The 19913-nt window shown below is 41.5% G+C and overlaps 1 protein-coding gene across 2 annotated transcripts in view; it reads left to right on the forward strand.

The window, feature by feature from the left end:
- Positions 1–19779, forward strand: part of LOC115044071 (retinoic acid receptor gamma-A-like) — a 32220-nt gene extending 12441 nt beyond the window's left edge. Inside the window, exons 1-8 of one of the 2 annotated variants that reach the window (XM_029502905.1) lie at positions 4527–5055; positions 14474–14622; positions 14953–15094; positions 15209–15372; positions 15544–15720; positions 15922–16126; positions 16298–16456; positions 16862–19779. In XM_029502905.1, coding sequence (XP_029358765.1) covers positions 4911–5055; positions 14474–14622; positions 14953–15094; positions 15209–15372; positions 15544–15720; positions 15922–16126; positions 16298–16456; positions 16862–17208 — 1488 coding nt within the window. In that variant the 5' untranslated portion in view covers positions 4527–4910 and the 3' untranslated portion in view covers positions 17209–19779. Of the gene's footprint in view, positions 1–4526; positions 5056–14473; positions 14623–14952; positions 15095–15208; positions 15373–15543; positions 15721–15921; positions 16127–16297; positions 16457–16861 lie in introns of those variants that run through there. The other variant, XM_029502904.1, reaches the window with a different exon arrangement.
- The last annotated feature ends 134 nt before the right edge of the window (positions 19780–19913 follow it).

Consider the following 19913-nt stretch of genomic DNA (forward strand, 5'->3'; position numbering starts at 1 on the left):
CCAAATTGTACAACTTCAGCGTAAACACACAGGCGCCTGCAGTTTAAACTTTTTAACTTGTTTATATGAATGCAAATATCCTCAGGTCAATCAAGTTGTCTACACATGACTGCTGTGTATATGTGTTAAACTCATGGCCAAAACTCACTTAAGCAGCTTTTGTACAGATTAATCCCAATATTGTGCAGCGGCCAAATCAAACCTCTGCAGTATGCAGTATGACTGCATGTACCTGTTTGCTATGAGTGTCCTAAGATGATGTGTTCACCAAGCACTTATCATCTGTTCTAATCTGATCTTGAGCTATTTCTTGGCCCAACAAGAGTGAGTTCAGTAAGCTAGTAGTAGCAGCAAGTTTGCGATTAGATCTCACCTGGCATGTCAACTCTGGGACTTCTATATTTATACAAAGAGGAAGACATGAAAGGCTGCATTCTGTTAGATTAGATGACAATTAAAGTGAATAAAAGAGGACTGTAAAGCATTTACAGTTGTGTGTTTCACAGTGTGTTTGTGACAGATGGGAAAGGGAGTTGTATGACTAATTAGTCTTCTGACATATCAACATTATCAAAATAAGATTCATGCACTGATTATTTGACATATTACACAATCGTGATCATGTGTCCGTAGTCTTGGGATTTTGTCCTCAATATCGTGCATCATTCAATAAGTTGCAGAAGAATGGAGAAAAGCCTCTCAGGATAACTGACAATAAATGCCAGAGAGTATCTGTAACTCATTTATCTCAATAAACAGAGATGACAGTTCACAGTTTATTCGTGCACTTGTCTACTGGATCACAAGTGTGTGCTACCCAGCCTAAACTAGAGGAGGGTCGAACACGTGCGGAGCAACACAGCTAAAGATAAATTATACCCTTTCTTATAGATGCTGGTTTGCATGTCAAGGTTCATCAGTCCAATTCAATGCACCAAAAATTCTCACTTTCATTGAAATAAGGAGATTTTGCTGCAAAATATTTTAGATTGAGTTGCTTATGAAAGGGAAAGACTTTTTTAACTTTCAGATTTATTTCAGTGCTGACCATATCCAGTATGATTCAAAGGACAATGACGCCAGAGTACTGACCACAACCTCAGTCTGTTAAAAACAGCCATGAGCTCACTTAAACAAAATAATCACAGATTTTTTGACACCCTGTCAGGCAGTATGTCGGCTGCATTCTTCACATCACAATGTGAGCTAACACATTTATCCATCAGCTGGATTTAAATGTTTTTATGAGCTCCCACAGGTGAAGTGACATCCCTTATGTAAAATGATAGTTGTGGCTGTCAGCCAGCTAAACGGCTTCTTACCTGAGTATTTCATATGAAGAGGAAACCACACAATTAAAGAGACCACATTTTACCAAGGAAAGCTAAAGCCAATTACTTATCTGTCATTAGTGCAAAGTGAACAAAATTATACAAAATTACGTTAGAGCTTTAACTGGGGTTTTACTAATTAATTGAAACCAGGTCCTAATCAGTGTAAGTGGACCACTAGACTTTGTTCCCTAACGAGATGAAAGTTAAAGCATCCCTGGACTTGAAACTAGTGGATATCCACATCAAAGCTCCCTGCCGTTTACTCAGTCATACAGTCATTTCTTTCCTCTTTTTCTAATAGCGCTGGGAATTACTGCAAACATACAAGGAACTCTTTCCAGTGAAATTTATTCTGCTCACAGCTTCCTGGAATTAGCATAAATGCATGATACTATTCTTGGATTTTACCCACTAAAGTAAATATTACTCGTATTTTGTGGGACTTTCTCACTCGTGTCTTTTTCATCAGGACATTTGAATCCAAATTCTGTCTTCATCTTTTCGTCAATTTTTTTCTTGTTCTGAAAAGAAACAAAGCTTGCTGTGGGTTTTTTCCATCATGAACACAATGTCCTTTCGTAATTTCTCTACTTGTCACATCTTGTTCTTTGTAATGTATTATGTGTGTGTGCGTGTGTGTGTGTGGTGTGTGATATTAGTAATTTGAACCTAAAGGCAAAGAGTGAGGCTTGTGTGTTTTTCTTTGTGTCTGTCATCACATGCACTCTGTTGAAGCACATACATATATTACAATCTCGCACACAGAAAAACACACACATTTCCCTTGCCACTATGTAGGCTGTACATTCCAACACCCATGAATATCACAAAGTAACAGTCTTGCACTCCTTGCCTCACATTGGTGACTATATTTGTGCGCTTGCTGATGACCGCAATGAGACTTTGTGCAAATATCTGCGGCCGAACTGGAGGAGCTGCTGGTGGAGACACAGACAGAAAGAAAAGAGGGGCCATTGTTCAGCCCTGTGTGTTTGTGTCAGACATGAAGACAGGATGAATAGCTAAAGAACCTGATTGTGAATAGTTGTAATGTGACTCGCTGTTCTTACAGGTTGTGTTTGTGTGCAAGGGACAAGGGGAAGGAGACTGAAGGCTGAGCGGGGAGTCCCGTGTTTTAAGCATCAAAGACAACAGGAGAGAGCTTACATTTAGTGAAAAAGTGGAGGAAAATGAGACATTGTTTTTCTTCTTCTTCACATTCCCCCTGCATTTGTGTGTCTCTTTCCTCAAAGCAGCAACAGGGGGCAGGGTGCTGCGAGGCGGGGAGGGTAATTGTCTCAAGGTGTGGAGAGAGCTCAGCAGGCTGATATTGTGCAGCTCTGCTCCCTGCATTGTGTCATTGTTGTGTGTGTGCACGTCTGTGTGAGTTTGTCTGCAAGGATGGTCAAAGACAGGTAAAAAGTCTACTGACGTCTACTGACTGAGAGGAGGGGGCTCTCAAAAACTTTCAAAATGTTTTTTTTTATATGCAGAAAGACTGTGTCCTATTATCTTGCAAATTGTAATAAAATAATGAAATTGGTGCAGAGAGTTGGGGAAAATATAAATAAGCAAACAAATGGAGAAAAACAAAGTATAGAACTGTAATAGAGCATGAAGTGTACAAAGCCACAGGCAGGACAAGTTGGGAAGTTAATGTGTGTGTGTGTGTGTGTGTGTGTGTGTGAGAGAGAAGGGGGGTGTTAGAGCCCCAGTGGGGGTGTCTTCCAGAGTTCATCCTTCTTGAATGAGGGAAGGAAAGGGAGGAGGTGAGGCTGTCTCGTACACAAACTATCCAGACTCAGGGCCAGTGTGGTTCGCCTGCAGCGGAGTTGCACTTCAGTGTGACTGCAGAGTCCAATAAGCTCCAGGAGGGAACATAACTGAATCCATTTGAACTGAATTGGAGGAATTGAATTAAATAGCCACACAAGCCAAGACCAAATGGAAACAGAGCACTTTAACAGAAAAATAAAACTTCTTGCAGTAGAAATGGATGGATGTTTAGTACCCTCTCTCTTCACTTTTGTAACTCCTTATTTTATTGGTCTATACATTTCTAATAACTTCCCATTAATCATTCATTTCTTTGACAGCTTCTTGAAAGCTAATTTGCATTATTGTAGGTAAATACTGACAGTGTTGTGTCCGTGCATAGCAGCTCAGGACTGTGTCTGCATTCAATCATACAATTTAACTCAACAAGCTTAAAGTATTAATTAGTAAATAGATAATGAATTTATATTTATTTAGGTTGAGTCTAAATTGTCCGTAGGTCTGAATGTGAGCGTGAGTTGTTGTTCGTCTCTGTTTGTCTGTGTGTGTTGGCCCTGTGATGGACTGGCGGCCTGTCCAGGGCGTACCCAGTTCCTCGCCCAGAACGTTGGCTGGGATTAGCTTCAGCACCCCCCACGACCCGGAAACAGAAAAGCGGTGGAAGATGGATTTATTTAGGTTTAAACAGACCGATTATTTTTCCTTTTAAAAGCCCACTTGTAAATAATCTCAAATATCTCTTTTCCAGGTTAAGATACTAACAATGACATTTTTGGTTCACCTTTCTGTGTACAAGTGATTTTACATCATTGTTTTTCAAGAACAGGAAATCAGTGAGTAACTAAAGCATCCCTCAGTTGTCTTTGATTGATTGCTTTTTCAATGTTTTTGTCCTTAACACACAGTTTTATTGTTTTGTTTTGGGGTTTTTTACATAAACTGAAGGGAATACTGATTTATAAATCATTTATTTTAGGGCGCAGTAAATGCAATGAATACTGGTGACAGACACCTTTGCTCAGCTGCTGCTCTCTCAGCACCTTTGGTTTTTGCTCCCAACAGACTGAGTGAGGTTGGAGTTTTCGGTTTTTCTGCTAAATGGGGCAGAGCTGTACTGTTTTGGGAGAAAAGTTATTTGCTTCCTTGTTCTGGCAGAACAAAAAGAACATTCATGTTGAAAAATACAGAAGAAAGACGGAATTATGGAGAGAGGCAGCATCATATGTGATTGGTGTTTGTTTTCATGTTTAGGATATGAAATATGGAGAGGCGAGTTGGAAAACTTGAAGAAAAGAATGTGAGGGAGAAAGTTTGTTGACTAGCCAATCAGAAGGCGAGTACACACCCCGCTCAGGCCATGAAGTGTCCCTCCCTCTCCTTCCTCCTCGACCCCACCTCCTCTCTGTCTGCTGAGAGAGCATGCAGATAGTTGGTTGTGTCTGTTGTGGAGTGTGAGGGGCCCAGAGAGCCGGTGAGAGGGGAAGGAAAGATCAGTTACAGCAGGCTAGCAAATGATCTGCGAACAGAGAGATTCAAGGTAGTTAGTTAGAGCTACAGAACAGAAAGAAAGCAAAAAAAACAAATCAAAACCAACAAGACCTAGTTTGTGTGAAAAAGGACAGGCGGTCAGGGGACAGTGGTGGAGGTAAAGACAGACAGGGAACACCTGGACCAAGCAGAGCATTGAGTTACTCTGAGTAACAGGAAGCTTCCTCTGAGTTTTTACAGCTACTCTCTCTGAGCTCAGCTGAAGAACAACAGCAGAGGATTGTGGTCTTGTTGGTGTGATTTGACAGGAGCATGTTTGACTGTATGGAAGCTCTAGGGCTGGCCCCGCGGCCCCTCTTTGATGTGTCTGGACAAGGCTCCTGCATGCTAGGAAAGGCCACCCATTACTTCTCCGGCCTGGACCCCTTTGCCTGGGCCGGGACCAGCAGCATTCAGTGTAAGTACTCAACCCTGTCTATCAGAATGCAGTGATCTAGCAGCTCTGTGTGTGTGTGTGTGTTATCAGAGTCCTAGTTTTGTTATCATAGAGCCCTCTCCACAGGAAGAGTCAGATTCCTTTCGATTCTATGTCCCATTCTCACCCTGCAGTTTGTTTGTTTATGTACTCAGTGTGCTTTTGTGTGAGTGTGACTGAGTGAGTTTGGGTGGGCATATTTATACACCCTGGTGTTTGTTTTCTTCATGAATGACTTCACATGATTGACAGCACTTTTAAACAATACTTGGGCTGACCCAGTGACGTGTCCAGAACACAACAAGCACGAATGTCCAAACAGAAAACCCATCAACAGATTAGATCCAAAAAGGGCAAGCAAATCACATGGTAGTGATTTGGGGTAATGACTACAACACAGAGCCACAGTTAGCTACTACCAACTAGTTTACACCAGATAGTGGAAAATATTAAAAGGCTGCCTGAGTCAGATTTGAGTTGGTTTGAAGTTCATACAGCTGGCAGAGGTCACTCACCACTAGTTACTTTAGTAATTTTCTTCTTCTTCGTCAAAAAAGATACCAATAAAAATTAAAGCTCAGCTGTTATAATGATCAATATTAAACACTTGATGTCAGAACTATGATGATGAGAACTTTATATCTTTATACCTCTTTTTAAAATAAAAGACCTGCAGCGCTCAGATGTTGCATCATGTATTAAAATATAGGTTTGGAAAGAAAACTGCGGGCACACAGAAACTGTTACAGAGACAAACACTGCAAAGCTAAAAGAGAAAATAGACTCTATCTGGCCAAATAATAAGCAGACCTTTTGTTATTGTCATTGAGTCCATTTTCAGACTCTGTGATTACACTTGGCTTTGTGGCTTGGAAAATCAAACATTGACTCTATCTATAGAAACTCGCTTGATAAAATTGTGTGTGTCACACAAGTAAGTGTGCAATTTTTTATTTTCAAAAATGACACCCAAGAGTTTGTGATTCCCCCACTGAGCACATTGAGTCTATTTATCTAAGTAATTATTTAGATACCAGGACATCAAGCGCTGTCAGGTCCACAGTGCTCTTTAATGATGATGCATGAGCAGTCAGGATGACAAACACCACAGCGGGGCCTGTCTCAACTCGCTAAGGAGCTTCGCCAGATGCCAGGCTGAAAGACAAATGTCCACAAATGGTCATTAATCATGTTTTCTTCTATATAAAAACCGGGCTTGGTTTATTTTCTTTTAGCTGTGAAGGTTGCTGGATTAGCACCAGTCCACAATATGCATGTATAAAGATTTTTTTCCCCTGCATAGTAGGAAAGACCCTAGAACATTCAGACTAACCAGAGGCGTTTCTTGCGCGCATGCACATGTGGTTGGTGCGTGTGTGTGTGTGTGTGTGTGTGTGTGCGCGTGTTAACATTAATGGACAGAATTATTCAAATGTGATATGTATGTTTTTTGTTTTTTTTCTCCTGTAAAGCTTCCTTAAAGCCCTCTATAAATAAAATTGTATTTTTATTTTAGGTTTTTTAAATTATTATTCAGTTTTTGTCTAAACCAACTATTTTTAAGCATCAAGTTCAACTTTTTTTAATTTTACAGACAAAATGATGCTGTTGGTACCATCAATTATCAATTAACAGTTTGTTTTTCTTCAACTCGGTTTTACATATCGGCCATTTCAAGCAAGTTAAATGGCCAAGTTTCTTTTATTCTGCCCCTTGTGAAAGAATGCTGCTAACTCTCTGACACTGATCACCTTTGGTCTGTTGTTGAACCCAAAACTATATCTATAAAACTGACTCCAGCAGGACTGTGACTTGAACTGCTACATAGCTGATCAGTGTCCTCATTGGAAAGTGAACAAAAGTGATAAATGGATTTTTCAGAGTTGCTTCCAGTGAACATGTTTGATGTGAAGATGGTAAGTTCCTGACAGCATTTTGGCCTCTGTGCCTGTTTGCCACACACTTTCTCTCTTTGTTTTAAAGAAGGGCTAGAATGGGGGTGGTCATCCTTTCCTGTGTTTTTTATGTTGGGCAGTTCAGCACCTCTTTGCCGTCCTTTGTTTCAACGTCAGGAGGCATTAAAGGGAGCCAGGACATGCCAGAGTCCGTCTGCTCACTCTGTTGCTCCTCTCTTTGACATTTGTTTTCCTCCTCTACTGAAGAGCCCCTCTTCCTACACTTAATCTTACCTTCCACTACTCTGTATCAGTGTGTGTGTTACTGTGCAGGGCTTATTCTCAGCTCATACATGGCTCAGTTTGCATGCCAAGTGTTGTGTAACCAAGAGCTTTTAATGATACAATTACAATTACAAAGGGTCAATTAAGAGATTAGGTGGTGTGCTGGGGCATGGGAAGTTAAAAAGGGGTAAAGGCGGAGTGGAGGGATGATACAAACTCTTGGTGTTGCTGGCCTTGAGGGGAAATGCTCTCCTCTTCAATCAGTGATAATCTGCTTTTTCTTCTGGCAACTTCTTGTCTTTAAATGGCTTCTTCAAAGATGGGTTTAACAATAGACCAACATATTATCACATAGGAGGCCAACAGCTCATGATACAATGAAGATATACTGTTACTGCCAATAGCTGATAAAGACAGATGCATGCCTTTTGGGGTATGATAAGGAAAGATAAGGTTTCAGAGATGCCTGTTTGTTGTGTTTTTTGGGCCAGATAACTTTTTTTTTTTTTTGTACCTCAAGTATTTCTAGTCTTTAATGAAATTCAGAGATGTGTGTCAGTAGGTTGTGAATTATCTGCTGGCAGAGCCACTCTACAGGACATGCCTGCCTGTGGGCCGCTTCTCCCTTCCACTGTCACTTTCTTGTTGCTGGTGAGAAAGAAAATTCCTCTGTGGAGTCCAAACAACAGCCTCTGCAGACCTGGAAATTCAAGTTCAGCGTGTGTGACCTTCTCTACAAAAGCAGTTTCTTAAAACTGCACTAACACAGCTTTTTCCTCCTGCGTGTACTACACAACAATAGTTTTAAAAAAAAAGAACAAAAAACAACAACCTGAGAGAGAAACAAAGAGCAATGCTTTCATCATGTGAAAATTTGATTAAAAAGTGCTTCATTTGCTGAAAAGGGTCTCAGTTAGACTTGAGTAGATTTAGGAGGTCTGAAATTGTGAAATTAAATGCATGACCAGCTTCCGAGGAATCATTTTTTGAATTAAATAAATGTATTATAAGATGCTTTAACTCAAAAGGAAAGAATACAGCTACAGTACTATTCATTTTCGCATCTTCTCCCGTAATCATCTTTTTGTACTTGAACCATCATTCAGTCATCAGGTTTTCATTGTTGAAGTGCAAATATTGGATTTCCTTTTGTGTGAGAATGAGCCAGAGTAATCAGAGTGAACAAAAGCACATTTTCCATACACAAACACAGGTGGCAAAGAAACCAAAAAAAAAACAAAATTTCAGGTCACAATCCAAACAATTTGCACAAAGACAAAAGAACACAAAAATATTTTTTTTAAAAGAGTAGCAAATAGATTCTAGGTTAATCAAATTTCTCTCTTTTTTTTATAATCAAAGTTTTGCCTGTCGACGGCTACAAGCCTCCACACATCCTGACAGTGAACAATAATAAGGATTTATCAGACAAAGCATGTCAAAGCAGACTATTCAGTGAATCACGCAAACACTAATCAAATTATTACTCTAATCTGGTTATTTGCAGTACTAAGATTATAGTCTGGCTGTTAATATATAGCTGTTACCTTACATGCTGCAAATGTGTGTATGACAAATGCTGTAGGTTATGGCTAGCTGATGGCTCAAACTGACCGAGCTGAATTTTCAAAAATAAAATCATCAAAATTGGTTAATTAGCACCCATGAGTGCTTATAAAACTGCAGGGGCAGAGCCAGCGTCAGGCTGCTGATTGGTGAACCAACACTGAGGTTTCAGTGTGTCGTGTTCAGACTTGTCACTGATTGTGGTTTTGCAGCTTCCAGCCATTTCTCCCAGACTTTATTAACTTTGTTTCTTTATTTAATTATGACACAGTGTGCCGATTTTGTACACACTAGTTATAAAATGTATTTACAGTTAGTAAAGCACATCTTTATTTGTGAGTCATGTTCAAAATCTAATAACAGTATAACTAGAGCATCAAAAAAAAAAATGTATTTACTGACTTTTAACTGAACAGTGTACAGAACTGAGGTTCATAGTGCATGTTGTGTTGAAGAGGTCACGCTGGCATTATGGTGATATAATATAAAATGTGCCCAGTGTGGAGGAGGAAGATGATTCTGGCTCTCCTATTAAAAAAAAAAAAGGCAAGCTGTTTTAAAAAGAAAGTGCGCATTGTGTGCATGATGATCAATGGAAAGACCAAAACCAGATTTAACAACCTGTCCCATAAACACACCCTCCCCCATGCTTTGTAGACAAAGTGAGACTCCATGACCATGGGGGAGAGAAATATAACATGTATGTTGTTTTCCAGCAGATCCTTTCCTTCACACATCAAGCTGCCCTGCGTGCTCTTGACAGTTTATTTCAAACTCATCTGATGTGAAATGTCTTCATCTGTAACTGGAAGACTGTTTAAAGAGTTTGCAGGTTTGAGGATTTGCCCAGGATATCTGTTTTTTCGTGTGTGTGTGTGTGTGTGTGTGTGTGTGTGTGTGTGTGTGTGTGTGTGTGTGTGCGTGTGTGTGTGTGTGAGTGCGTGAGACCATCCTTGCTTTTTAAAAGTGTTTGCTGCTGCTGTTTTTATGGAGCCATCTCCTGGACAGTAGCCTGGTTTTCACAGCCTCTCCTTCAAAAGGCGCTGCCGGTGACAGGAAGGGCTCCTCCTCCTGCCAGGGCAGGAAGGCAGGAGAGGACAGAGGGGGGAAGAGGGTTATTAGCCAGGGTTGAGCTGGGGGGAGGGTGGTATTGAACTTAGAACAGCTGATGAAAGGGATTGTCACTCAGATCTCCCCCATCTCCTCCCTGCTGTCGTGGTAATTACTCACTCAGCATATTTGAGGTTGAAACGATCCCCCAGTGTTCATCTGCTCATGAATGTGAACTTAGCTACAGCAACTATAAGCAAGACTCCGTTTTCTAATGTAAAATAAAGATCATGCATTGATAGCAGAATTTTAATTGCTAGCTGCGTTACCTTGGCTGTTTTGGCCATTCAATCGTCACGGACACGCACTCCTCTGTTTTCCTCCCCCTCTGTCCTCACTAAGTTTGTTTCTGTGAGTTTTGGTGCACACAAAGTCAAACTGGAAATCATCATGTGCTGTCCTTTTGACCCATGGTCCCTTGCAGCAGCCCACACACACATATTCACATGCACACGCACATTCCACAACACGCTGCTGAACCTTGAGTCCAGAAAGGAGTTATGTAAAAACTGAATTTACTGTCCTTCTCAATCATCTTTTGAGGACCCTGTGGGGAAAACCGTTGAGGTCTGCATTTTCTGTATGTTTTATATCAATCAATCACAGTATTTCTCAAATTTCTGGGCTAGGTCACAAGAAAAATCTTTAAGAACCCTCGATACCATAGTTAGTTATAGTTTGTCAGTATTAGACTGTTTATTGATTTCACAGATCTTATCCTTGACTCTTTCAAGTGTGAGGCTCTGTTGGTCCCCCCTGGCCAAAGTCTAGGTCATTGTGATGTGCAGTGTTGGCAGCCTGGGCCAGGCTGAAGGCCCTATAGGCCATGTGTCAGAGTCCGTTGTCCGCACATCCTCTCCAAAAGGAATGGAAAGGCCTTCAGCGTCACCCCTGGACGATGCACACATTCACTCTGCTTTGTTTGAGTTGTCTAAATCAGTTTGGACCGTAAAATAACTGTAGCTTGATGACACGTGGTGTCAGTCACCATGTTTTCATTTTCATTTCCTGCAGGTCGATGGTGAAACATCAGCTTTTTCAGAATTTGATAACACCTGAGTTTTGAGGCAGTACGGAGGTGTCTGGAGGTGATGAGGAAGGTTTCTGCTTTCTGTTGTCTAAACAAGGATGTGCTGATCCGACAGCAAACGCAGCGTAAATGGAAGAGAACGAAGGTGGAAAGAGACATGGAAACAGAAATCAGATGATAGTACAGTGCCACTGCTCCAACGATAGAAGTGATGGATGGAGTTTCTTGCTGTTGCACTGTATGCATGATGTTCAGAATTTAAGAAAAAGGGAGAATTTGCCCTCTGGAGGGCGAGGAAGAACGGCATTGGGAAAATAATCATCTGCCAGGTTAGATTTATACTGCAGAGTAGACACATTAAGGCACCTGATGAAGGTGATTCACACACACCGCCGCGTCTCTTCTATGTCCATTAGAGGCACGCTGATTGATGTTGTGACAGGCAAAGGGGTTAGCTGTAAGTTAAGAAGACGGAGGTATTTTTTTTCAGGCCGAGGCGCTGAGGCTGAGCTCAGTTCAGGGTGATGACAGCTGCTGACAGTTTTTGGCTCCTCTCCTTCTTTCTCCACGCCAGGTAAAGTCTCCTCCTCCCCCTCATCTCTCTCTCCCGCTCTCTTTGCCCACAGCCAAGTGTCTCTCACCCTGTCTCTCTCCCTCATGCTTCTCTTGAACCCCCCCCCACATATCCTCAGACGATGTCAGTCATTACCTCTCTCCTGGCGCCAGATGCAGCTTCTCTTTTTCAGTGGGAGCTACCTTACCGCTCGTTCTCTCTGAGCTGCTTTTACATTGTCAGTGTTACTATATAAACAGAAAACAGTGATCAAGTTACAGTGCCACTCATTCAGCGCCACCCCCTTTCCCTTTACCCTCCACACCTGGACTCTGTTGCCCCAAAACTGACGCCATCATAGTATTTACCAGACAGCTACTTGTTTGCTTATAAATAAGAACTACTTTTTTCATTCAGTAACTATTAAGCACAAGATACAGTCTTCATGTTGGTTATTTGGTCTGATTTTTACACCCCAAAACTCAAAGCTATTCAGTCAAAGACAGAAGTGAGAAGGAAGCATGCAGCTTGTAGCTCTATCCAGTCCTTTGTCATCAATAATGCATCACCACTGTTGGGTCTGCTGTTTATTTCGGGCTGTTTAGTTGCGTCTTTCTTGGCATGTACTGGATAAAAACAACAACAACAATAACAAAATAGGCAAAGTAATCATTCTCAGAGAAAATGAACCAAAGGAATATTTTGCCACCTTTACACAACAATGGCTTAAGCACATTACTGGTCATGGGTACAGTTGCAAAATAATTTTCCATCCATCAAGATGTTTTTCATCTTGCGTTAGTTTCCAAGCTTGTTTTCACGAGTCAGCAAATATGGTTTCGCAAAAAGAAACTTGTTTGGTTAGTATTTAGGACATGTAAACACTGATAAATTTGGGAGATCTGAGGAAGACTTGGAGCGATTTGGCACAGGAACTTTGTTTTGAAGTGCAGAAATCACTAACTGTTAAATGTCAGTATTGTGAAATGCCTCTGGTGGGAGGGAAAAAACATTTATTACAAAGCAAAATAAAGAGGTCAGCAGTTGTATCAACACATTAGGCAACTGAAGACTGCACAGGAATGTCAGTTATTTCATGTTACACGAATGTTGGAAATCAAAGCAGCAGTTAATGTCAGCACAATACACCCACGCACTAATTTAGTGTTTTAAGTAGCCAAATCTAGATATGCTGTGCACAAGGTACAAATGACATCAGCTTCATTTAAGCTCACAGAGGGGCTCAAAAGCAATAGACAGGTTGAAATTAATGCACGCGTGCCATCAAAAAATGAATAGCTGCGGGCGTGCCGTGATCCCAGTAGGTGTGTTTCATGTGTGTTCGCACTGAGAGAAATAATGACAGATGAACAGAGCAGAGCAACATTTGCATGCACAACACGCAATTTGAAAGTTCAACTTTCAAAAAGTTAAAAATGTGGTTTTATTGCTCAGCTTCCTTAAAACACATCACTACTAATCACACGTTGTGCCATATTTGAACACATTTTTTAATCTTAACATGAGCTGCTGCTCATGTACTTAGTAATGGCCTTCTGCAGTCAAGGTCAAAGTTAAATGGTCAGGATTTTATTTAACCTCTCGGCCACTGGGAAGTTTCTGTCCTCTGCCTCACCTCTGTCTTTCCCTTTCTCTCTCTTTTCATTTTTCCCCTCTCTGTTTTTATTAGATTATTCCTTTGTGCCTTTGCCTCTCTGTTGTTTGAAACCTTACCACTCTTGTTAATGACAAGCTGTGGGTTCAGGTTGGGGTTGCTGTGGTGGGGTGGGGGCTACATTTGGTTCAGTCCTGTGCTATCCATTGAAGGTGACAGGAGGGGCTGTGACTTTGGGTTTTTGACCCCGGATTCTTTATTTTTACTAGGAAGGGATCCAAGGATGGAGCTGTTGATGTGAATAGCTGCCTAAGGTGACCAAATCCCAATAAAGAGACCGTCAGCCTGGCTGGGGGCCTCTTCCCATCCCAGACACAACGTTTATAGGGCCTGCTTATGAGCCTGGGCAACTATTAAACCCTGTCCAGCCTGCACTGAGGAATTTAGGGCCAGGAAACAAGGGAGTGGGGGTGGGAATGGGCAGAGGGAGGTGAAGTTGGGGTGACTGAAGGTGAAAGTTGAAAGGCATGTTCGAAGGAATCTGGTTGCTCTTTAGCCATCACCTTTTATTCTGGATCAGGCGTCGTACTCTTCTGTTCCTGTGTTTTTAAGTGAACGCAATGAGCCACAGTTTTAATTAGCCAGATATACTCGTGTCCACATCTGCCGTACAACGTTTGCTCCGAATGTTTTCATTAGCAGCACTTGAATGACTTTGCCTGTGGCCAGCAAATGGCGTTATACAGTGTGCCATTTTCTGTCCAGAGACAGTGGGAAGGAACAGAGGGAGACAGCCGTGTCTCATAAACATCCCGCCTCTGTTTGTTCACATGGGGCTGGAGGTATATGGGCAGGTCTGGTTGGACAGTCTTTCAAATAAAATGTGAGCTTGAACGTGTGTGTGTGTGGGTGTGTGTGTGTGTGTGTGTGTGTGGGTGGGTGTGTGTGCAAACACACATGCAATCACAAAAATCAGATGTCACTCAAAAAGTTAACAAAGGTATGCTGGTCCCCCACTCTCCAGTAAAGAGAGAAGCCAATCAAATCTGAGCTGCCAATCAGCATTTTATCAGCAGGGCCATCTGGCCATCAGCTAATTGTGTCTCTTTTAAGGCTGTCAATCAGCAGTGCCCCCTCCTCCCTTTTCTCTTAAAAATGTCTGCCTTTGAGCTTGCCTCCTGGCTCCAAGGGGTGGCCTGCATGGGGTCGGGGGTTGTTTGTTGACCACTCACTCTTAATCAGTTGTTCTATTAGCTTTCATCATAGTTTCAAAGACTTTGAGAACTTATGTAAACAAGATGCGTAGGCCTTAACTGTTTCTTTTCTTCCTCTCTCTCTCTCTGCAGCTGTGGAGACCCAGAGCACCAGCTCAGAGGAGATGGTGCCCAGCTCTCCTTCGCCCCCTCCTCCTCCTCGGGTCTACAAACCCTGTTTCGTGTGCCAGGACAAGTCATCTGGTTATCACTACGGAGTGAGCTCCTGTGAGGGCTGCAAGGTGAATGCCGGAGACACATTCAGCCATAGAAAGGCTTTACAAGGCGTATATGAAGTGAACATGTCCACCAAAGAGAAGGCCGGAGTGAGAACCTGATGTTCAGCTGGCAGCGCTGCAGATAGCCGTCATGTGTGCTGTTGCTCAGCTGCCCTCTAGTGCATCCTGACTAATACTGCACATTAATCATGAATTATGAGAGATGGGACAGTGAGAGTGACCTGCAAATGCTTGCTGCATCAAAATGAAACACCACTGTTAACAAATTACCATGTTGGAGCTTAAAAATTTTCACTGAACTTTTTCTTTTTTTTTTTAAACATTAAATTTCAGGGTTTCTTCAGGCGCAGTATCCAGAAGAACATGGTGTATACCTGCCACAGAGACAAGAACTGCCAAATCAATAAGGTGACCAGAAACCGCTGCCAGTACTGTCGGCTGCAGAAGTGCTTTGAGGTCGGCATGTCCAAAGAAGGTGAGTTGCTGAGACAGTGAGAAACTCAGAGTAAATTATTATTATTTTTTTTTTTTTTTGTATTCAGACATGGTAAAAGTGCAGCTGAGTGTTGTTTTTTGGGTTTTGTTGCAGCGGTGCGTAACGACAGGAACAAGAAGAAGAAGGATGTGAAGGAAGAGGTGGTGCTGCCAGAGAACTATGAGCTGAGTGGAGAGCTAGAAGAGCTGGTTAACAAAGTCAGCAAAGCTCACCAAGAGACCTTTCCTTCTCTATGCCAACTAGGAAAATACACCACAGTGAGTTTCTCTTTTGTAAATGGCAAACAATATCTACCTCCAAACACTCCCAATCCACTCAAGCATTAGCCCACCGCTTTGCCAGGAGGTCAAACATAGTTGTGTACTCTGCACAGCCACACACAGCCACACACACACACACACACACGTGTCCCTCTTTCTCTCTCCCAGAATTCGAGTGCTGACCACAGAGTACAGCTGGACTTGGGCCTGTGGGATAAGTTCAGTGAGCTCTCCACTAAGTGCATTATAAAGATTGTGGAGTTTGCCAAACGGCTACCAGGCTTCACTTCGCTCACCATCGCTGACCAGATCACCCTCCTCAAATCTGCATGTCTGGACATCCTGGTACCAACCACATGCTTTTTATTACTCCTCTAACCATTTCCACTTCCCTAATGCTTTCTCATTTGTCATGCTGATTAACTTGTCAATATGATACAAAAAGTGATGACTCTGAACAAACTCAAAGCCATAGATTAGTTTACTAAATGTCCACTTTTCTTTTGTCTTTATTGCTCCCCTGTCTCATTCTGTCCCACTGATCAGATGCTGAGGATATGCACTCGTTACACACCAGAGCAGGACACAATGACCTTCTCAGATGGTCTGACTCTGAACAGGACACAGATGCATAACGCTGGCTTCGGTCCGCTCACAGACCTGGTGTTTGCCTTTGCTGGTCAGCTGCTGCCTTTGGAGATGGACGACACAGAGACGGGACTGCTCAGTGCCATTTGTCTGATCTGTGGAGGTGATTCTGCCTTTTCATTCCATCTCCAGCTGCAGTCACAGAGTCTGTGATGGACATTTACTTTGATTTGGTAACCAGGCAGTGGCTGACAGTTTATTTGTAGTATTTTGTTGTTGTAATTTATTTGCAGTATTTCTTCTTCACATGGCTCCTTCCCTCTTGTTCTCTCAGACCGTATGGACCTGGAAGAGCCGGGGAAGGTAGACAAGCTGCAGGAGCCGCTGCTAGAAGCTCTGAAGATCTACACCCGCCGCAGACGCCCAAACAAGCCTCATATGTTTCCGCGAATGCTGATGAAAGTCACGGACCTCCGAGGAATCAGCACCAAAGGTCAGTTGAGCCGCGTTTAACAGTAGAGCTGGGTAGCAAAGCTCAACGCTTTTTCTGTTCCAGCTTGAAACGCCTTTTAGAAATTCTTGTCTCAAAAACCTTAAAATGAGGTTTGCGGGTTTGTTGAAAATTTTCTTTATTTCAAAATAAAGCTTTCTTCTTTTCATTATATTGACGTGTATATTAATTTGAAATGAGCATCTCAAAGTATTATTATTAGTAGTAGCTCTGTCAGAGAAATCATTTCCTCATCTGCATACATGAATTAAATGGCAGTGAAGTGACTTTGTTTTCCTGAAATGGGAAGCAAATTGTCAATGAAGTGAAAATGAAACATTTGAGAGGTTTCCTCCATATTTTGTATCACAGCATTTGATAAATGAAGTTGTGTTTGTGTGTCTGTAGGTGCAGAGAGAGCCATCACACTGAAGACTGAGATTCCAGGGCCGATGCCTCCGCTGATCAGGGAGATGCTGGAGAACCCTGACGCCTTCGAAGACAGCAGCGACTCGGGGGAAAATGGAGCGGCAGCTCCCTCTGCTCCCCCTGCTCCCCCTGCTCCCCCCGCTCCACCTGCTCCACCTGCCATTCAAGCCATCAAGCAGGAAGAGAAAGCTACATATGAGTCAGCCGTCGAGGAAGAAGAGGACGAGGAAGAGGACGACTATTGGGATGAAGAGAGAGAGCGAGGGGTGGACAGCGATTCTGAGCTCTGGGGGGAGGCAGCAGCAGCATCCAAAAAAAAGGTGTGACCAGGAAAACACAGTGAGAGAGACACCGTGATGCTGCCTCCTCCTCCTCCAGATCACCGAGCCTTCACCCAGCAACATCTTCAAAAACCTGACAGGACTAGGCTCTTATACAGCAACATGTTAAATGCAGCACATATTTACATATACTGTACATATACTGGGCTGAAATTAAAACATGTTCGGTTCAGAATAGGAAACACGGACCGGGAGAAGCAAAAGCACTAGATATCAGTGGGTGGAGGACAGCACCATTGGAAATCACTGTGCCAAAACAAGACTATCTAAAAGATATTACAAAAGTGTTTTGTCCACACAGACAGAAACGGGAGCAAGAGTTGTTGGACTGAAGAAAATGCACTCCTCTGCTATCTATAATGGCTATGCTTTGTATAAAATTGATGGTAAAAATACATCGTAACAACAGAACTCTTATGTGGTGTCCTTTGCCACCGATGTCTTCTCAAATTTTCTTTTTATTAGTATTCAGAGATATGCTACTTATTTTTTTATTGTATGGTTTTCCTAAGCATGTACACATTTCCATTCTGTCTTTATAAGTCCTCCTCATTGTTGACTGGGCATATGTGTTTTTAAACACTTTAATTTTATGAATTTATGCTTTATTGTAAACAGTAAAAAAAAAAAAAAAGAAAACAATGAGAAAGATAGGAAAGAGCAATAGCATAGTGAGAGCAGGTCATGAGCAGGACTCAAACTCAGTTATACAAGCACATGATGTGTTAAGTTCACCTTCTATTTCATGGTTGTCGTCTAAAATGTGACTTCAACTCTGAGGCTTTTTGTCTGCATGAGATTGAGGCAAATGCAAAACAAACACAGATATCTATAAGTACTTACAACAGGAATTGTGATTCAAATGCTAATAATTCAAAAATTAGATAGTCAGGCTCCCACACAAGCTCAGGTTGATTCTATCAGGGCCACAAGTATTTTCTAAGATAACTGTGAGTGCTCTGACGTAACATCCCCATCTTCCACTAATCCTCTTATATCAGGAGCAGGAATAATAAGAAAGTGAAGTTGTTGATTGTGCTGTACTCGGGCTAGGTACAGCCAACAGGTACAGGTAAGCCATAAGGTTTGCAGTCAAACAAATGTAACAACGACAAGCTGTTTACTTCAGAGAAAACCTCAGGCGTCTGTGTGTGTGTGTGTGTGTGTGTGTGTGTTTGCGCATGAGTGTCTAACAGTGCTTTAGCAATACACAGCATGATGTTGTGAAGATGTAACTCGCCGCCGTTATATGAGGAATTATGCAAAAGTCAAATGAAGAATATCTTTTAGATTTACGCAGACGCCAAAAAATAAATAAACAGCTTTTAAAAAGGTCAAAGAAATCCCGTATCTTGTGATGGAAGGTTAAACATTGATGTCATTTAATCAGAAAAAAAAGAAGGGCAATCAACACTGCACTTCAACCTTTTTCGTTGCAAATGTCCACTAACAATGAATAATTGACATTGGTTGACCTGCCTGCAGAAACATAGGATTGTAGTTTCAAATGACTGTGTGTGGCGTATCTAACGAGTGATGCAGATATAAGGATTGTCTAAAATAAATACCTATTTTTCATTTTTCATTGAGACTATACAACTTATTTTATGTAAGATATATGAAAGACGTTATTTGTGTAAGAGAAAAGCTAATGTGAGTCTTATTTGAGCTCAACTAGAAAGGAGATGATCTCCATCAACATATTGTCCTTCGTGGCACCAAAACACACACAATAGAACTACAACTGTGTGGCTGTGGTTTTTCTCATTACAACCATGTTTACCACTTATCCCACAGGCCTAAGTCCAGCTGTACAACCATGGCGTTTAAAAAAACAAATCAGGTATTTTCCCCAGTTTGTTTCACGCACACAAATGCATAAAATCAACAATTTGCACATCCTCATCCAATCTATGTACTAGGTTATTTAGTATTTGAAGATGTTTCAACATTACATAACCATGTTATTTCATGATAAACTCTTTACCTTTATTTTTTTTTACCTGTTTAATTTCTTAGATTTGAGTTTGTGCAATAAATAAGCCATGGTAGAGACCACAAAGGCCACAGCTCTATACAAAGCCTGTAAGTAATTTTTTTTTAAAGGCCAAAGACAGACATTGCATTACATTTTGACTAAACAAAGTGAAAGTAATGAGTAAATAAAATTCTATTGTCATTGTTGTTGTCACGTTGCAGTGTGGGAGGTTTTGTAATCTAATTACCTTTGAAGCTGGAACCATTTTATCTCTCTAGTTTATATATATTTTGTTGGTCTGTTGTCTTACTTTGTAAAAACCCGGACTCAGTGGCGTGCAAATAACTTCATTCAGGGATCCAGGCACCTCATGAGTTCTGTTGCAATTTAAATTGTACCTCCCACACAGGTACACACACACACACACACACACACACACACAAAGATTAGGCTGGTCTGTGCTTGTTTTTATATTTTTATGAAATACTTTTTTGGCTAATTTGGTGCTTATTGTTGTTCATTTGTTTTTTTGTTGATGTCTTTCTTGTATTTTTATAAAGACACTTCTTGTTCTCAGACCCTTCAGTGTCCAGTTGCTGTCTTTGTCTTCACTTTGCACAAGTTCACACAGCAACAAGGCTGTATTTCTGTTTTGTAAGATAATATTTTAAAAAGTAAGACCTCACGCTATTCCACAAAATTACAGACTGTC

Source organism: Echeneis naucrates, chromosome 5, assembly GCF_900963305.1.
Source record: "Echeneis naucrates chromosome 5, fEcheNa1.1, whole genome shotgun sequence".
NCBI classification, from domain to species: Eukaryota; Metazoa; Chordata; class Actinopteri; order Carangiformes; family Echeneidae; genus Echeneis; species Echeneis naucrates.